Raw genomic sequence first — 20,930 nt, forward strand, 5'->3', positions numbered from 1 at the left:
TCTTTTTCTACCAACAGACACAAAAAGGACAAGTACATTCCTTAGAATATTCAATAAAATTTTCTACAGGGATATGGTTAAATACTCTTCTGTCTTCACCACTTTTTTTGTTTTTACTTTACTTGGAAATTATAATTCTCTAGGAATAATGGGGCAGGAGTCTAAAATATACTTTGTGGGAGTGAAGTATATATTTTTTCCAAGTAAAAAAAAAAAAAATCAGGCTAGGCGTGATGGTTTAGGCCAGGCGTGAAGGCTCATGCCTATACTCGTGATGGCTCTGACACATACTCGGAAGGCCGAGGCAGGAGGATAGCTTGAGCCTGTGAGATCGAGATTACAGTGAGCTATGATCAGCCACTGCACTCCGGCCTGGGCAACAGAGCGAGACCGTGTCTCAAAAAAAAAAAAAAAAAAAAAAAAAAAAAAAAAAAAAAAAAAAAAAAAAAATTCTGCGCTCCCCGGGGTCCGAGGAGAGGACCCAGGAGAGGAGTCTAGCTCCTTTTGCCTCAGACGAGTCCAGGGCGCCGGGTTAACTGGTCTAAAGTCCCAGGCGCTCTCTGGGACTGCTCAGCCACCGGCCGCTTCCGGCACCAGGAGACACCGGACACCCTCTGGACAATCGGCGCACTTGCCACGATCTTGGACGGGCCTCGGGCATCGACCTTGGGATTCCCCGCTCCGGCTCCAAAATGTCAGCAACGCTGATCCTGGAGCCCACGGGCCGCGGCTGCTGGGACAAGCGGTGCGCATCGCCGTGCGCGGCCTGGCCCCGGAGCAACCGGTCGCGCTGCGCGCGCGTCCCTGCACTACGAGAAGGGCGCGCTCTTCCGGGCCCACGCGCGCTACTGAGCTGACGCCCGCGGCGAGCTGGACCTGGAGCGCGCGCCCGTGCTGGGCGGCAGCCTCGGGGTCTCGAGCCCATGGGGCTGCTCTGGGCCCTGGAATCCAAGAAGTCTTTTTGGCGCTTTCTGAAGCGGGACATACAGATTCCCTTTGTGGTGGAGTTGGAGGTGCTGGACGGCCACGACCCCAAGCCTGGACGGCTGCTATGCCACGCGCGGCACGAGCGCGGCTTCTTCTCGCTGGGGGTGCGGCGCGGGTCAGTACGCGCGGGCCGGGTGCGCGCCACGCCCCTCCTGTCGCCAGGACCTGGACCCTTCCTAGGGATCATTGGCATCTTTGGTTATCGGAGGGAGCCTGTTAAAATATCGAGCCAGCCTCCTTGCTGGCCGTGGCTTTGTCACGTTGGCTCTAGCTTATTATAACTTTGAAGATCTCCCCAAGATCGTGGACAACATACCCCTGGAGTACTTCGAAGAAGCCCTATGCTACATGTTTCAGCATCCCCAGGTAAAAGGTCCAGGCATTGGGCTTTGGGGCATTTCTCTAGGAACTGATACTTGTCTCTCAATGGCCTCATTCTTGAAGAATGTCTCAGCCAGTTTCCATCAATGGATCCCGGATCAGTGGGAACAGAGGCATAAACTAGAAGCAGAATAGCATTCCACGATTGGGCTATGACCTGAGGAGAATCAAGGTAGCTTTCTCAGGCCTCGTGGACGTCGTGGATATAAGGAATGATCTTGGAGGAGGGTATGAGAACCCCAGCATGATTTCAATAGAGAAGGCCCAGGGCCCCATCCTTTTCATTGTTGGTCAGGATGACCATAACCGGAGGAGTGAGTTGTATGCCCAGTCTCTGAACGGTTACAGGCCCATGGAAAGGAAAAAGCGCAGATCGTCTTTTTACCCTGGGACTGGGCTTTACATTGAGCCTCCTTACTTCCCTCTGTGCCCAGCTTCCCTTCACAAATTACTGAACAAACATGTGATGTGGATTGGGGAGCCAGGGCTCATTCTAAGGCCCAGGTAGATGCCTGGAAGCAAATTCTAGCCGCCTTCTGCAAACATGTGGGAGGTACCCAGAAAACAGCTTTCCCTAAATTGTAATGCATTTGTCTGTTGTTGACATGACAGATTCAACATCAGATTCTAGTGTTCAATAACCCTATGTGAATCAGCTGTCTCCTGGATAACATTAAAGCCATGTCTTTGTCATTAAAAAAAAAAAAAAAAAAAAAAAATCGGCCGGGTGCGGTAGCTCAGGCCTGTAATCCCAGCACTTTGGGAGGCGGAGGCGAGTGGATCACAAGGTCAGGAGTTCGAGACCAGCCTGGCCAACATGGCGAAACCCCGTCTCTACTAAAAATACAAAAATCAGCCAGGAGTGGTGCAGGCACCTATGATCCCAGCTACTCGGTAGGCTGAGGCAGGAGAATCGCTTGAACCCAGGAGGCGGAGGTTGCAGTGAGCCAAGATCATGCCATTGCACTCCATCCTGGAAGACAAGAGCAAGATTCCGTCTCAAAAAAAAAAGAAAAAAAAAATCAGTAAACTAGAAATCTCTGAACGAAGTATCATACATGTAACTTAATTTTCCCATAGATATAGGCAAAGAGAAGTTGTTTAGTTACAGCCTCTATCTAGCACAGCAATCTCCTCAAAACACAAGGTAGCCACCTGGAGAGGCCACAGAGGAGATATCTAAGAGATATAACACTAGGGATGTTTGCAATTGGAAATTAAATGACACTTTAAAAGTGTATTTATCAATGTCAAGCCTTGATAGAGTGTTCACATATGTCTGAAACCTAATACATGTTTTATATGTAATAAATGTAAACAGCTTAGCTCTCATCCATTCAAGATGGGAGAAAAACTAAGTTAATGTGATAAATGTATTGAGGTGTTTGGCTTTCACTCAATGCTTCCTGATACTCAAAAAGTCTTCAAGGGAAGGAACCAAATAAATGCAGAGTATGGAAAAAATGAAGCCATACACATATTAGTGTGTGGTAAATGTTTCCATTGAAAGTAAAATCTTTACACTCACCAAAGCGTCTCCATAAGAGAGAAGCTGTATATTAGAAATGTAAATGTTTTGATAGCAACTGAAATCTTTACAGAGATAGAGAAATCTGATAACTGTTATTATTGTAGTAGGGATTTAAGCTAAGTTCTTGTCTCATGGTAGTCATCTAGGTTCTTGATGTTTTGAACAAAGAATTGGACAAAATGCACAAAGCAACAAAACAATGAAGCAACGGAAGCACAGATTTATTGAAACAAAAGTACACTCTGCAGAGGGGGAGCAGGCTTAAGCGCAAAGAGTTCTGGTTACGGAATTTTCTGGGTTTTAAATACCCTCTAGAGGTTTCCCATTGGGTACTTGGTTACACTGTATGTAAATGAAGGAATGGCCCACAACCAGTCTGATTGGTTGTGGAAGGCAGGACCAATCAGAGACTAAAAGGTAGTTACAAAGTTACGCCCTATGCAAGTGTCTGATTGATTTCTGCACCACAGTGCAAAGGTAGTAGCTTCTGATCCTTTTGTTACTTGGGTGTGGAGAGACAGGATTTTCCTTTTGATTCAGTTCTAAGAAGTCAGCGGGAATGGCCTTATGTTCCCTGCCTCCAGACCTATTCTCTTGTCTCACCTCCATTTATCACTGAAGAGTTCACAATACATGACTCTCCAGAAAGAGACATGTGACATTAATATGTCAGACTCAATCAGTGTCTTCACACTGGAATGACTTTATTAGTATGAAGCTGGAGTAACATTTTATCATTAGCACAGAACGAGAAGCATTGCAGATGATAGAGCCTTTTTTGGTCACCAAGTGATGCAGCCAGTACACTATTGACTAGCAGTGACGGTAGCAGGTCTTCTTGCCTTGGTCCTGATCTTAAAGGGAAAGATTTCAGTATTTCATCATTAAGTAAAAAATATGCTGTTGTTGTTTTTTTGAAACAGGGTCTCCCTCTGTCGCCTAGGTTGGAGTGCAATGGTGCCATCAGGGCTCACTGCAGCCTCTACCTCCTAGGCTCAAGTAGTTCTCCTGACTCAGCCTCCTAAGTAGCTGGTACTAGACAAGCACCACCACACCCAGCTAATTTTTTTTTTTTTTTTTTTTTTTTTTTTTTTTTTTTTTTTGAGACGGAGTCTTGCTCTGTAGCCCGGGCTGGAGTGCAGTGGCCGGATGTCAGCTCACTGCAAGCTGCGCCTCCCGGGTTTACGCCATTCTCCTGCCTCAGCCTCCGGAGTAGCTGGGACTACAGGCGCCCGCCACCTCGCCTGGCTAGTTTTTTGTATTTTTAGTAGAGACGGGGTTTCACGGTGTTAGCCAGGATGGTCTCGATCTCCTGACGTCGTGATCCGCCCGTCTCGGCCTCCCAAAGTGCTGGGATTACAGGCTTGAGCCACCGCGCCCAGCCGCTAATTTTTAAATTTTTTTGTAGAGATGAGGTCTCACTATATTGCCCAGGCTGGTCTCAAACTCCTGGGCTCAAGTAATCCTCCTGCCTCAGCCTCCCAAAGTGCTGGGATTACAGGTATGAGGCACCGTGCCCATCAAAAAAATGCGCTTAAAGTTCTCCTTTGATATCCTTTCTTAGAAGTTTCCTTGTATTTCCATTTTTCCAAGAGGCTTGATGATAATTTAATTTGAAATTCTATCATCTTTTCTATATCTTTTCAGATGATCCTGGGGTTCTTTCTAAATTAATACATTAATGTGGGGAATCATATTAACTGATTTTTAAATAATAAGTCAAACTTGCATTTCTGGAATAAATATCTCAAGTTGGTCATAATCTAGTTGGCTAAAAATCTAGTTCCCTTAATGATTTAGATAAGAACTTTGTATCTACCTTCATGAATACAACTACCCCATAATTTTCTTTTCTCATACTGTCTTTGAGAGATTTTGAAATCAAGGTAATCATATTTTCCTTCTTTTTAATTTTTTTGAGAAAAAGTCTGTCTCTGTTGCTCAAGCTGGAGTGCAGTGGCATGATCTCAGCCTACTGCAACTTCCAACTCCTGGGTTCAAGAGATTCTCCTGCCTCAGCCTCCGAAGTAGCTGGGAATACAGGCCGCACCACCATGCCCAGCTAATTTTTGTGTTTTTAGTAGAGATGGGATTACTATGTTGGCCAGGCTGGTCTTGAACTCCTGACCTCGTGATCCACCCATCTCTGCCTCCTAAAGTGCTGGGATTACAGGTGTGAGCCACCACGCCCGGCCAGTGATCCTATTTTCATTAAAGAAGTCATTGTTTCTGCCTTTTTATTCTCTGGGAAAGTTTATGTAAGGTTGGAATTGTTCTTAACCTGAATGGGTTGGTAGAACTTTTCAATTAAATCATTTGGAACTGAAATTCTCTTTCTGGGATGCTATTTGCTGATAGTCATTCCAAAAACTTCTGTGCCAAAAATGCCACACACTAGGTATCTTAGTTCATGGTCTACTCAGTGTAACACACAATAAATATCTCCCCGAAGCCAAGGAAAAGGCCACCTTCCACCCTTCAGTGAACAACAATGAGTTCAGGGAGCAGTAATCTCTTTCTCAATTCCAGCTGGTCTTATCTATAGTTCTTCTATGCCAGATTCCCTTTTGTATCTTTTGTACCTTTGTGGATTTGATTACAAGTGGGGTCACAATTGTGGATAGCCTGAAGATATGAGAAATGTCTATTGTGAGAAGGTAATGAAGGAGAGTTGGTGACCAGCAGGATGAGAGCTTTAGCCATGGGGCAAATAAGACAGAGCCAAGTCAGCAGGGATGTAAGATGTAAGAGGGCTCTGGTGCTCAGGTAGAACTGGATAAAGGATGGGTGAGTTGGAGTTAAAAGTTCCATGTCATAACACCAGGAAGGCAATAAAAATGTTTTTATTGTGGCAAAATATACATAATATAAAAAGTCACCATTTAACCATTTTTAAAGCATAACATTTAGAGGCACCTAGTGAATTCACAGTAGTTTTTGTTTTTGAGACAGAGTCTCGCACTGTCGCCCGGGCTGGAGTCTGGAGTGCAGCAGCACGATCTTGGCTCACTGCAACCTCCGCCTCTGCCTCCCGTGTTCAAGCCATTCTCCTGCCTCAGCCTCCTGAGTAGCTGGGATTATAGGTGCCCAACACCACGCCCAGATAATTTTTATATTTTAGTAGAGATGGGGTTTCACCATGTTGGCCAGGTTGGTTTCAAACTCCCGACCTCGTAATTTGCCTGCCTTGGCCTCCCAAAGTGCTGGGAATACAGGTATGAGCCACTGTGCCCAGCTGAATTCATGGTGTTCTTTCATCACCACTATCCAGTTCCAGAACATTTAATCACCACCCCCCAAAAAAATAATAATAATAAAAATAAAAGCCATTGATATGGTTTGGCTCTGTGTCCCCACCTAAATCTCATCTCAAATTGTAATCCCCATAATCCCCACATGTTGAAGGAGGGACTTGATGGGAGGTGATTGGATTATAGGGGCAGTTTCCTCCATGCTGTTTTTGTGATAGTGAGTTCTCACCAGATCTGATGGTTTTATAAGTGTTTGACAGTTCCTCCTTCACACTCTCTCTCTCACCTGCTGCTGTGTAAGACATGCTTGCTTCCTCTTCCGTCATGATTGTAAGTTTCCTGAGGCCTCCCGAGCCATGCGGAACTGTGAGTCAATTAAACCTCCTTTCTTTAAAAATTACACAGTCTCTAGGCCGGGCGCGGTGGCTCAAGCCTGTAATCCCAGCACTTTGGGAGGCCGAGACGGGCGGATCACGAGGTCAGGAGTTCGAGACCATCCTGGCTAACACGGTGAAACCCCGTCTCTACTAAAAAAAAAATACAAAAAACTAGCCGGGCGAGGTGGCGGGCGCCTGTAGTCCCGGCTACTCGGGAGGCTGAGGCAGGAGAATGGCGTAAAAACCCGGGAGGCAGAGCTTGCAGTGAGCTGAGATCCGGCCACTGCACTCCAGCCTGGGCGACACAGCGAGACTCCGTCTCAAAAAAAAAAAAAAAAAAAAAAAAAATTACACAGTCTCGGGCAGTTCTTTATAGCAGTGTGAAAACGAACTAATATACCCCCATACCTTCTAAGTTGCTTTGCATTCCTTACTTCCTCCAGCCTTGGCAACTACTAATCTGCTTTCTGTCTCTATAGATTTGCCTGTTATAGATACTTTATATAAATGGAACCATACAATATGAGCCCTTTTATGTCTGGCTCCTTTCACTTAGCATAATATTTTGAATATTCATCCATGCTGTAGCATACATCAATACATCAATACTTTATTTCTTTTTCTAGCTGAATACTGTTCTATTGTATGAATGTACCACATTTTGTTGACCCATCAGTAGATAGAAGTGCATTGTTTCTACCTTTTGGCTATTGTGAATATTGCTGCCATAAACTTTGTGTACAAGTTTTTGTTTAAACACTCATTTTCAATTCTTTTAAGTATATACTCAATATATACAAGTGGGCCAGGCATGGTGGCTCACACCTGTAATCTCAGCCCTTTGGAAGGCCAAGGTGGGCAGATCACTTGAGGCCAGGATTTCAAGACCAGCCTGGCCAACATGGTAAAACTCTGTCTCTACTAAAAGTACAAAAATTAGCTGGGCATGGTGGTGTGCACCTGTAATCCCAGCTACTTGGGAGGCTGAGGCATGAGAATCACTTAAACTCAAGAAGGGAAGGTTGCAGTAAGCCAAGACTGCACTCCAGCCTGGGCAACAGTGCAAGATTCTGTCTTAAAAAAAAAAGTCTTAAAAAAAATGCATAGCATGTGTGTGTATATATATATATATATATACACACACACACACACGCACACACACATACACAAAGCACATATATATATATATGGAATTCCTGAGTCATACAGTAATTTATGTTCAGTTTATTGAGTAACCCCCAAACTTTTTTCCACAGCAGCTACACCATTTACATTTCCATAAACAATGTATGATAGTTCCAATTTCGCTACATTCTCACTAGCACTTATTTTCCTTTAAAAAAAAATTATTGGCTGTACGTGGTGGCTCAAGCCTGTAATCCCAACACTTTGGGAGGCTGAGTGGGCAGATCACAAGGTCAGGAGTTTGAGACCAGTCTGACCAACATGGTAAAACCCTGTCTCTACTAAAAATACAAAAATCAGGTAAGCGTGATGCCTCACGCCTGTAATCCCAGCTCCTCAGCAGGCTGGGGCAGCAGAAACGCCTGAACCCGGGAGGCGGAGCTTGCAGTGAGCCGACATCTCGCCACTGCACTCCAGCCTGGGCAACAGAGCGAGACTCCATCTCAAAAAAAAAAAAATTTGCCCTTGAATGTTCATAGTAGCTTTATTCACACTGTCAAACACTGGACGCTACCCATTCTCTATCAACTGGTAAACAGATAAACAAATTGGAAGATGTCCACACAATGCAATATTACTCAGAAAACAAAGAATAATTTACTGACATATGCAACAACATGAATGAATCTCAAAAGCACTATGTTAAGTACAAGAAGCTTTACATAAAAGATCAAATACTATATGATTCTATTTATATGAAATTCTAGAAGAAGTACAACTATTGTGGACAGGAAGGAGAACAGCGGCCCTCAGGGGCTGGGGCAGGGGTTGGGGAGGAGACGGACTGCAAAAGTGCATGAGTGGCCGGGCGCCGTGGCTCATGCCTGTAATCCCAGCACTTTGGGAGGCTGAGGCAGGCGGATCACGGACCAGCCTGGCCAACATGGAGAAACCCCATGTCTACTAAAAATACAAAATTAGTTCGGTGTGATTGAGCATGCCTGTAATCCCAGCTACTTGGCAGGCTGAGGCAGGAGAATCGCTTGAACCTGGGAGGTGGAGGTTGCATTGAGCCAAGATTGTGCCACTGCACTACAGCCTGGGCAACATGCGGGGCTGGATGCGGTGGTTTACACCTGTAATCCCAGCACTTTGGGAACCCGAGGTGGGCGGATCTCTTGGGTCAGGAGTTCGAGAGGAGCCTGGCCAACATGGTGAAACCCTGTCTCTACTAAAAACACAAAAATTAGCCGGGTTCAGTGGCACCATAGTCACAGCTACTCTGGAGGTGGGGAGAGAAGGTGCAGTGAGACGAGATCACGTCACTGCACTCCAGCCTGAGCAACACAGCGAGACTCTGTCTCAAAAAAAAAAAAAAAGGACATGAGGGAACTTTCTGAGTTGATGGAAGTTCTGTATATCATGATTGTGGTTGTGAAAGGAACACATCTTGGGCCCCCAAAATCACTAAGGTAAAGAGAAAAGTCAAGCTGGGAACTGCTTGGGACAAACCTGCCTCCCGTTCTATTCAAAGTCATTCCTCTGCTCACTGAGATAAATGCATATCTGATTGCCTCTTTGGAGAGGCTCATCAGAAACTCAAAAGAATGCAGCCATGGTCAGGCGCGGTGGCTCACGCCTGTAATCTCAGCACTTTGGGAGGCCGAGCCGGGCGGATCACCTGAGGTCAGGAGTTCAAGACATGGCCAAACCCTGTCTCTACTAACAATACAAGAAAATTAGCCGGGCATGGTGGCAGGCGCCTGTAATCCCAGCTTGGGAAGCTGAGGCAGGAGAATCGCTTGAACCCAGGAGGTGAAGGTTGCAATGAGCCAAGATCATAGCACTGCACTCCAGCCTGGGAGACAAGAGTGAAACTCCGTCTCAAAAAATAAAAATAAAAATAAAAGCCATGAATAAAAAGAATGCAACCATTTGTGTCTCACCTACCTGTGAACTGTCCTACCTTTCTGGACCAAACCAATGTTCATTTTACATATATTGATTGATGTCTCATATCTTCCTAAAATATGTAAAACCAAGCTGTGCTCTGACCACCTTGGGCACGTGTCATCAGGAACTCCTGAGGCTGTGTCACGGGCGCATGTCCTCGACCTTGGCAAAATAAACGTTCTTTTTTTTTTTCCTGAGACGGAGCTTCACTCTGTTGCCCAAGCTGGAGTGCAGTGGCGAGATCTTGGCTCACTGCAACCTCTGCCTCTCGGGTTCAAGCGATTCTCCTGCCTCAGCCTTCTGAGTAACTGGGACTACAGGTGCCCGCCACCATGCTTGGCTAATTTTATTTTATTTTATTTATTTATTTATTTTTAATTTTTAGTAGAGACGGCGTTTCACCATGTCGGCCAGGCTGGTCTCAAACTCCTGACCTCGTGATCTGCCCACCTCGGCTTCCCAAAGTGCTGAGGTTGCAGGCATGAGCCACCGTGCCCTGCAGCAAGATAAACTTTCTAAATTAACTGAGACCTCTCTCAAATTTTCGAGGTTCAATGGTAATAATTACATGATTGCATATGTGTCAAAACTCATCAAATTGTACACTTAAAATTGATACATTTTGTTGCATGCAAATTTTCCCTCAATAAAGCTGATTAAAACAAAACAAAAACAGAAGCACCAAGATTCTAGAAAAATTGTGCCTCCAGCAGTAGTTTTTGAATCTTCCAAAATCCCCAAATAAAAATAGAGCAATCAGACAGCAAAACCAAAAGCCTGTTGACAACATTCAAACAAAACTACGTGAGATAATGTGATGGGCTGAATTGCACACTTCCAAAATTCGTATGTTTAAGCTATAACCCCCAGTACCTCACAATGTGAGTGTATTTGGAGGTGCAGTCTTCAAAGAGATGATTAAGCTAAAATGAGGTAGTTGCGGTGGGTCCTAATCCTATATGACTGTTGTCCTTATTTTATCTTTTTTTTTTTTTTTTTTTTGAGACAAGAGTCTCACTCTGTCACACAGGCTGGAGGGCAGTGGCTTGATCTTGGCTCACTGTAACCTCCACCTCCTGGGTTCAACGATTCTTGTGCCTCAGCCTCCCGAGTAGCGGGGACTGCAGGCATGTGTCACCATGCCTGGCTAATTTTTGTATTTTTAGTAGATATGGGGCTTCGCCATGTTGCCCAGGCTAGTCTCCAACTCCTGACTTCAGGTGATCCGCCCGCCTCAGCCTCCCAAAGTGCTGGGATTACAGGTGTGAGCCACCACACCCAGCCTGGTGTCCTTATTTTAAAAAAGGAAATTTGGATATGCTGAGGCACATGAGGGATGTGCACATGCAGCGGAAATGCCGTGTGAAAATCCAGCAAGAAGGCAGTTGTCTGCAAGCCAAGGAGAGAGGCCTTAGGATAAACCAGACCTGCCAACACCTTGATCTGTGACAAAAAGCCTCTAGAGCTGTGAGAAAATAAAGTTATGTGTAAGCTACCCAGCTGTGGTGATCTGTTATAGCAGTACCAGCAAACTAATACAGGAAATGTCCCCATGAGCCCCCAGATATAAGCAGATCAGAACAATCATAAACATCACAATACCTGCAATAGTGGACCTGAGCATCTGTGAAGGAGGCAGCCGAGGGAAGTGATGGGGCATCTGAAATCATCTGAAAACGGAAGAGCCTCAAAACGAGTATTAAAACACAGATGGGGTTGGGTATGGTGGCTCATGCCTGTAATCCCAGCACTTTGGGAGGCCGAGGCAGGTGGATCATGAGGTCAGGAGTTCAAGACCAGCCTGGCCAACGTGGCGAAACCCCATTGCTACTAAAAATACAAAATTAGCTGGGCATGGTGGCAGGCACCTGTAATCCCAGCTACATGAGAGGCTGAGGCAGGAGAATCGCTTGAACCCGGGAGGTGGAGGTTGCAGTAAGCCAAGATTGTGCCTCTGCACTCCAACCTGGGTGACAGAGCAAGACTCCGTCTTGAAAAAACAAAACAACGGAAAACAGAGGGCCACGCTGAGAGCAGCAAGCAGAGAGGGGTTGAGGCTTTGCCCACATCAACAGGAGGGGAATGCAAGTGGTCCACGAGGGAAGACCTGAAGGGGCCAGTGAACTCTTCTCTATGACAACTCTTAAAACCGACAGCCAAAATTCCTTTCCATTTCTAAATAAATAAATAAATAAGCAACACCGGCGGGGCACGGTGGCTCACGCCTGTAACACCAGCACTTTGAGAGGCTGAGGCGGGTGGATCATTTGAGGTCAGGAGTTCAAGACCAGCCTGGCCAACATGGTGACATGCCGTTTCTACTACAAATACAAAAAAAATTAGATGGGCATGTTGGCACACTAAATCCCAGCTACTTGGAAGGCTGAAGCCGGGCGCAGTGGCTCACGCCTGTAATCCCAGCACTTTGGGAGGCTGAGGCGGGCGGATCATGAGGTCAGGAGATCAAGACCATCCTGGCTAACACAATGAAACCCTGTCTCTACTAAAAATACAAAAAAATTAGCCGGGCGTGGTAGTGGACACCTGTAGTCCCAGCTACTCGGGAGGCTGAGGCAGGAGAATGGTGTGAACCAGGGAGGCGGAGGTTGCAGTGAGCTGAGATTGTGCCACTGCACTCCAGCCTGGGTGACAGAGCAAGACTCCGTCTCAAAAAAAAAAAAAAAAAAAAAAAAAAGAGGAAGGCTGAGGCAGGAGGATCATTTGAGCCTGAGAAGTGGAGGTTGCAATGAGCTGAGCTCCCACCACTGCACTCTAGCCTGGGTGACAGAGCGAGACTCTGTCTTAAACAATAAAATTAAATGGAATCCCAGCACTTTGGGAGACAGAGGTGGGCGGATCATGAGGGGAGTTCGAGCAGCCTGGCCAACATGGTGAAACCCCGTCTCTACTAAATTAGCCAGGTATGGTGGTGCACACCTGTAGTCCCAGCTACTTGGGAGGCTGAGGCAGAAGAATGGCTTGAACCCGGGAGGCGGAGGTTGCAGTAAGCCAAGATCGTGCCACTGCACTCCAGCCTGGGCGACAGAGCGAGACTCCATCTCAATAAACAAACAAGCAAATAAATAAATAAATAAATAAATAATTTTAAAAAGCAACAGAAAAGTATCAAGCATGAATTCTCTAAGAGTTACAATTTAAAAGAGAGAGAGAGAATAAGGAACACAATAACATTCCTCCAGACAATAAAAGCATATCCAAAAGCCATGCCCACAGGAGATCAGAGCTGGAACTTGCTATTTCAAATTGAGCTAAAATTTCATTAACAAAATGATACAAGATATGAAAGAATAAAATCAATTAGAATCAGAAAATGTGGGAAATGAGGTAATAATTCAGAAAATAATTCAAAATAAAAGAATCATTTCAGAAATGAAAACTAAACTAAAAGGACCACCACAAAGAATAAACACAACAAATGCTTAAGAGAAACTGAAGGTAAAAATGGGAAAATTTCTTTTGTTTGGAGCAACCTCGTTAACTGAAAAATGAGGACAATTTCTTTCTTTTTTTTTTTTTTTTTTGAGATGGAGTTTTGCTTTTTTGCCCAGGCTGGAGTGCAGTGGCACATCTTGGCTCACTGCAACCTCCGCTTTCTGGTTTCAAGCGATTCTCCTGCTTCAGCCTCCCAAGTACTGGGATTACAGATGCCCACCACCACGCCTGGCTAATTTTTGTATTTTTAGTAGAGATGGGGTTTCGCCATGTTGGCCAGGCTGGTCTCGAACTGCTGACCTGTGATCCTCCTGCCTCAGCCTCCCAAAGTGCTGGGATTACAGGCGTGAGCCACCGCGCCTGGCCTGCCTTTCTTTCTTTTCTTTCTCTCTTTCCTTCCTTCCTTCCTTCCTTCCTTCTTTCCTTTGTCTCTCTCTCTCTCTTTTTTTTTTTTTCTTTTTTTTAAGTTTTTCAGACAGGCTTTTAGCTCTGTTGCCCAGGCTGGAGTGCAGTGGCACCATCATGGGTCACTGCAGCCTTGATGTCTTGGGCTCAAGCCATCCTCCTACCTCAGTCCCTGCGAATGGCTGGCACTACAGGCACATGCTGCAATGTCCAGTTAATTTTTTTTTTATTTTTTGTATCACCAATGTGTCACTATGTTGCCCAGGCTGGTCTTGAACTCCTGGGCTTGTGATCCTCTTGCCTTGGCCTCCCAAAAGCTGGGACTATAGGCATGAGCCAGCCACCACACCCAGCTGTGATTGGAAGTTTTTAAAGTGACTCAAATCTTCTTTCATAGGATCTGAATTATTGTTAGTTACTATAGTTTTCTATTAACTTTTACTATTGTAAAAGGTAGAGGTAGGAGTTGACCCAGGGGAATCTTTGCATTCTATCCATGTTACATTTAGAAGGTTCAAACCTATTTCTCGCTTGAGAGCCAGGATCAATCAGCCCAGCAAACACCAACCTACTCCCCCTTACCTCTCCCACCCCAAACTTTGGTCTGTTGCCTATGGTCACAAGGAGCACCAAATAGCTGGATTATATTCTCACTTTCCATTTTATTGGAATCACTGTTGTGTCTCTGGTGAAGGTGCTCCTTCATCTATTCGCTACATTATTTTTAGATAAAGTTTCAAAATCTGGCAATATTTTTGATATGTAGTTTTGATTTCATAATTGGTCATTGAGAGAATGCTGAGGTTTTTATTACATTTTATGGTCTGGATGTTACAGGGGGAGCAAGAAAAACAGTAACACCCTTGCAAGGTAACTACCTCAGACACGATCATTATAGGATCTTGAAGCAAGACATGTCTCATAATGCATTTTGTCTTAAAGTTTCTGTTATTGGGCCGCGCGTGGTGGCTCACACCTGTAATCCCAGCATTTTGGGAGGCCAAGGCAGGCGGATCACCTGAGGTTGGGAGTTCCGGACCAGCCTGACCAACATGGAGAAACCCCATCTCTACTAAAAATATAAAATTAGCCGGGCATGGTGGCACATGCCTGTAATCCCAGCTACTTGGGAGGCTGAGGCAGGAGAATCACTTGAACCTGGGAGGCGGAGGTCATGGTGAGCCGAGATTGCACCATTGTATTCCAGCCCAGGTGACAGAGGGAGACTCCGTCTCAAAATAAAAATAAAATAAAATAAGATAGATATAAAAAATATTGTGATAGGTACGTCACCTTTATCTGCAGATTATGTAACTATAGAGCCCAAAAGAATCTATCACCTTATAAGCAGAACCCTAATAAATTTTCAAATATTACTAGCATATTTTAAGTTTTGTGAGACATTACAGTAGATAGTGTTATTATTAGATATTAGAGGGTCAGGAGGATAAGGAGTTATAAAAGAAACCTCAAGATGTGTTAATGAATATCCACTCAGCGTCAATCGTTTATTCATTTAGGATACTCTGTATTTAAAACTGAAGAAATTCAAAATATAATCCTAATGTGTTTTTCATTGGAAAATGAGTAAGTCAAAAATTCTCATGAAGAAACATGTCTTTATTTGCAAATAATAAACTATATATTAATAATATATACATACATCTTTATTTCAAAGTAATAAAAGCTACTGAAAAGTGTCAAGGATTGCTAGAATATGGAGAACAGAAATAGATGTATAGCACTTAACATACAACTGATAGTATTTTAATTCAGTAGGAGAAAGGTGAATAATAGTTACTTCTGGCATAATTGGTTTTATTCCTGGATAGAAACAAGTCTGACAGCCTGCATTATATTGTATAATCAGTTCCTGATGTATTTAAAGATTAAATCTGTGTATACACACTCAGAATCACATGTGAAAAACTGCACTCTGTACCTTTATTCTCTTGCCCTCTGAAATCCTCTAGAAGCAAAACCTTCCTAGGAAACATAGAAAACACTGGAAATGATGCTGGGCGTGGTGGCTCACGGCTATCATGCCAGCACTTTGGGAGACCGAGGGGTGGATCACCTGAGGTCGGGAGTTCGAGACCAGCCTGACCAACATGGATAAACCCCGTCTCTACTAAAAATACAAAATTATCCAGGTGTGGTGGCGCATGCCTGTAACCCCAGCTACTTGGGAGGCTGAGGCAGGAGAATCGCTTGAACCCGGGAGGCAGAGGTTGCGGTAAGCCAATATCGTGCCATTGCACTCCAGCCTAGCCAATTAAGAGTGAAACTCTGTGTCAAAACAAAACAAAACAAATACACTGGAAATGACTTGGGGAGCTTATTTTACAGAAATAAAACAGAGAATACAAAAGTGTTTATTGCAGCATTACTTTTAGATGGCAAAAAAGCACAAACAGTCCATAATATCACAATTGGGAAAGTGGTTGAAAAGGCATTGGTAAAGAATACTGTGGAACATACTGCAACCATCAGAAAGACTGTTAGATCATCATCTATTGAAGGAAAATCCAAGATGTACAGCTGAATGTAAAAAAGCAAATTTCAGGGAAATGTATAGTTATCCATTTTTCTGTAAAAACATAATAAAATAAATAACTGTGTGTTAATGTTTTAGCATGAAGATATATATGGGTAATATACACAACCTTTAAACATTATTCAGAAGAAAATGGACAGAGGGAAGGGAATGAGGAATGGAGAAGAGCAAAGATAATCATTTTTTCTTTTTTTTTTTTTTGAGACAGATTTTTTTGAGACTCTGTTGCCCAGGCTGGAGTGCAGTCAGGATCTCGGCTCACTGCATCCTCCGCCTCCCGGGTTCAAGCAATTCTCCTGCATCAGCCTCCCGAGCAGCTGGGACTACAGGCATGTACCACCACGCCCAGCTAATTTTTGTATTTTTAGTAGAGATGGGGTTTCACCATATTGGCCAAGCTGGTCTTGAACTCCTGACCTCGTGATCCACCTGCCTTGGCTTCTCAAAGTGCTGGGATTACAGGCGTGAGCCACCGCACCCAGCCCCTTTTCTTTTTCTTTAATGGTATTGCTTCATTAATTTGGGTGCAAATGCACTATCTCTAATTTTAGATGAGGAACTTTAAAGACTTATAAGCACACAAGAAAAGAAAGTAAAAAAAATTTCATTGGGCAATTCTCATTTTGATAATGCAAAATATTACAACAGTCCATTTTTAGTAATTCTCTCATTTGCAGATATTTTTACTCACTCTACCTTTCTCAAATTTATTATGAAATATTTTACTTCCTTATGCCAGTAAAGTAACACAATGTTCAGAGAGACCCGTCTACACAGGATCTAAGAAAAAAGGAAGTGGGGCATAAAATAACAGTTCTACAGACATAAACTTCATCCTTCCACACATGCGATCTGTCCAGTGTGGGGAGCTGCTTGCTAAGCATGCTTTGAGCACAGGGAAGGCCCATTTCAAAACACTAACTTAACCCCAAACAAAGCTACACTGTGGACATTTTTTTTTTTGAGACACAGTCTCAATCTGTCTCAGGCTGAAGTGCGGTGGCGTGATCTTGGCTCACTGCAACCTCTGCCTCCTGCGTTCAAGTGATTCTCCTGCCTCAGCCTCCCCAGTAGCTGGGATTACAGGCATGTGCCACCACACCTGGCTAAGTTTTGTATTTTTTACTAAAAATGGGGTTTCAACATGTTGGCCAGGATGGTCTCAAACTTCTGGCCTCAAATAATCCTAACACCTAAGACTCCCAAAGTGTTGGGATTACAGGCATGAGCCAAGACATGTACTTCTATATAATTGAAATAGTTCCTTGAACATTTGATAAAGTTTTCCTTAGAAAGAAACTGGATTTCGTGCTTCATTAGTAATAGTTAATTGATCACATGCTCATTTTTCCCATTCTCTGTGTTTATGAGAGTCTTCCAAGAGTCCTAATTTTCTTGGAGTCAATATTGATGTATACTTGCCTTAAAAATCATTTTGTTTAAATTTTCAAACATATCAGAAAAAAGCATTATATTTAACATAACCTTTTAAATCTGTAACTATGTTTCTATCTCTGTCCATTTTTTAAATATGATGCTATTTCTCTTTTCATACTTTTTTTCCTCAGTGCACCAATATTTTGTTTATGTTCTCTTTTCTTTTTTACTGGGTATATAATGTGGCAAAAAGAGTATTCTGGAATAAAGTCCTTCACACACATTATTCACAGTACTTTCCCCACCAATAGCTAGGATTATTCCATGTTCAATAGGAAGTACATGATGATGGGAAATTTTCTTAACTTGTTACCTTCAAAAAGGGTCTTTCTTCAGTCAATTACCCTGCCTAATGGTGACTAAGTTCTGCAGAAGTTAAAAAGCCTTTCTACAAATAATAATACTGATGATGATGAATATAATAATGATGACTAACATTCAGTGAGTATGCATTTATCATGTCAGGCACAATGCTAAGCACTTTATGGGTCTTAATTTAACCCTCACAAAGCATTATGAGGTAGGTATTATAATTATCCCCCATTTTCTAATTTTTACTGAGACACGCATGTATATATAAACAGAAAAATGATCAGCAATAAACAATAAACTGATAAAGACTATACTTTGGGAAGGGAATGGACACAAGACAATGGTCAAAGGGTACATTTGCCTTTTTGTAATGCTTGCATCTTTTATAAGGAAAATATATTCACACATTATTTCTGCAGTTAAAAGATATGATACGAATATGTGCTTAGGGAGAATGTCCATCAGGGACTTGTATTTTGGCATGTATTATGGCAAAATATCTAGAGGAGACCATGATATCCACCAATAGGATTTCATAAGCGATATTACAGTAACACAATGAAACACCATGAAGATATTGAAGGATCTCTATTAAGTAAAATGTTGTTCATGAACATTTTTACAGTAAGAAAGCCTTAATGTTATAAAGAATGAAAAGAATAAGCCATCTTCAAAAATAAAGAGGTCATTTCTCCCAGATACTAAAAGTATTTTTAAGAATGTAAGTTAGACAAATTACAGGAAAAAATGAAAACCACAGAACTACATTTCTACAAAAATTCTCTGATGTTTAAGAGGGTTAGAAAGGTGTTAAAAGTGCTGTCATTTTCAGTACGACAGACTGAATTATCTGATGTCAAGAGAAGTGAGCATTTGGTTAAGGTTTTCAAAATATATTCTATCATAGGGTGTTTCTCCAACATTATTTTTTCCAGGCTGAATAAGCTATAGTCCACAAATACAATGTTTCTACATTATTCCATCTAGGGAAATTATTAACAAGATAAATTCTGTTTTGAGCCATAATTAAAAGCCTCTCTACACATTTCATATATTCTGGCTCATCACCAGTACAAATTTTGATGCTGAATAAGTTGTGGGTTATAATTAAAGTTCTTTCCACATTCCCTATATTCATAGGGTTTCTCACTAGTATGAATTCTATGATGACTAATAAGCTGTGAACTCTGAGAATAAGCCTTCCCACATATCTTACATTCATAGGGTTTCTCACCAGTATGAATTCTCTGATGTCTAGTAAGGTCTGAGCCAGAACGAAAAGCCTTTTCACATTCCTTACATTCATAAGGTTTCTCACCTGTATGGATTCTTTGATGTTTAATAAGTTGTGAGCTCTGACTAAAGGCATTGCCACATTCCTTACATTCATACGGTTTTTCCCCAGTATGAATTCTCTGATGTTGAGTAAAGTTTGAGCCACTACTAAAGGCCTTCCCGCATTCTTTGCATTCATAAGGCTTCTCACCCGTGTGAATTCTCTGATGTCGAGTGAAGTTGGAACCACTACTAAAGGCCTTCCCACATTCCTTACATTCATAGGGTTTCTCACCAGTGTGAATTCTGTGATGTCGCGTAAGGTCTGAGCCACAAATAAAGGTTTTTCCACATTCCTTACATTCAAAGGGTTTCTTGCCAGTATGAATTTTCTGATGATGAGCGAGTCTTGAGGGATGTCTAAAGGACTTTCCACATTCCTTACATTCATAGGGCTTCTCAATGGTATGAATTATCTCATGTGTAGCAAATTGTGAGCCATGTCTAAAGGTTTTCCTATATTCTTTAGATGCACAGAATTTCTTTTTACTATTAATGATTTGCTGTAATGTAAAGGATGGATGCTGACTCAAAGTGGGCAGATCTTCATGAGTGAATACCAATTGATTGAAATGTCCCCCCTGAGAGCCGAGCTGTTTCTCAAACTGGATATTACAATCCCAATCATCTCTGAAACTAGAGCACTGAAAATCATGTCTTGTGAGTTTTTCCATTATTTCCCACTGGGTTGATTCTATTTCATAAATTTCTTTCTTCAGAAATAATTTCTTGGTCTCACATCTTGATTCCAGGACTGAAAGAAAATATGAAAGTAATTCACTCATGTTTTTCTTATTTGGGAGAAATGAAACTTCAATCAATATGGGAGAATTTCACTGATTTTTTTTTACAAATGAATGAGGAAAAAAGAGAGTTAGAAGACAGGTTACATAATAAGATGAGGGTAGTGATTAGGAAAACAAAATAAGTCACTGCTTCCCAAACATTGCTATAGATCAGGATTACTTTGGGAAGCTTGCTAAATACACACATGCCTTAGTCCTGTCTCCCTTGTTAAAGGATGACTCTAATCATACACACACAAAATGTCTCATTGCATATACACACATGGGACATATAATAGGATCCCACAGTATTAATTGTAAAATAAGGGAAATGGCCAGGCATGGTGGCTTACACCTGTAATCTCAGCACCTTGGGTGGGTGAGGCAGGCAGAACACTTGAGGTCAGGAGTTTGAGATCAGCCTGGCCAATATGGTGAAACCTGTCTCTACTAAAAATATAAAAATTGGCTGGGCCTGGTGGCATGCGCCTGTAATCCCAGCTACTGGGGAGGCTAAGGCACGAGAATTGCTTGAACCCGGGAGGCAGAGGTTGCAGTGAGCCAAGATTGCGCCACTGCACTCCAGCCTGGGCGACAGAGTGAGTCTCTGTCTCAATAAATAAATAAATAATCAATCACACTGTTAACAGGGCTATTGTCAGGATGAAATGAATACGCCTAATGGAAAATTCCCAGGGATCAGTAAACTACGGCCTATGGCCCCGCACCAATTTTTATAAATGAAGTTTTATTAGCCATACTTGTTACGTATTGTCTATGGATGCTTTTGCGCTAAAAGGGCAGAAGTGAGTAGTTATGACACAGAATGTGTAAACTGCAAACCTAAAATACTTACTATTTGCCTTTCAAGAAAAAGTTTGCCAGCCCCTGGTTAGATACGCATTGTCTAACACGGTAGCTACTAGCTACATGTCGTATTTAAAATTTCAAATAATTAACAATGAGATCACTTGGACTCGGGAAGGGGAACATCACACACCGGGGCCTACCATGGGGAGGGGGGAGGAGGGAGGGATTGCA

General features: G+C 42.9%; 1 protein-coding gene and 1 pseudogene across 3 annotated transcripts in view; one reads left to right on the forward strand and one right to left on the reverse strand.

Annotated features, from left to right (window-relative positions):
• The first annotated feature begins 692 nt into the window (after positions 1-692).
• On the forward strand, positions 693-2,071 carry LOC126942043 (peroxisomal succinyl-coenzyme A thioesterase-like; annotated as a pseudogene).
• A 12,991-nt stretch (positions 2,072-15,062) lies between these two features.
• Positions 15,063-20,930, reverse strand: part of ZNF566 (zinc finger protein 566) — a 47,034-nt gene continuing 41,166 nt past the window's right edge. For 2 of the 3 annotated variants that reach the window (XM_050769203.1, XM_050769202.1), the window contains exon 5: positions 16,991-19,858. In XM_050769203.1, coding sequence (XP_050625160.1) covers positions 18,834-19,858 — 1,025 coding nt within the window. In that variant the 3' untranslated portion in view covers positions 16,991-18,833. Of the gene's footprint in view, positions 16,054-16,990; positions 19,859-20,930 lie in introns of those variants that run through there. The other variant, XM_050769204.1, reaches the window with a different exon arrangement.

The sequence above is a fragment of the Macaca thibetana genome, chromosome 19 (assembly GCF_024542745.1).
Source record: "Macaca thibetana thibetana isolate TM-01 chromosome 19, ASM2454274v1, whole genome shotgun sequence".
NCBI lineage: Eukaryota > Metazoa > Chordata > Mammalia > Primates > Cercopithecidae > Macaca > Macaca thibetana.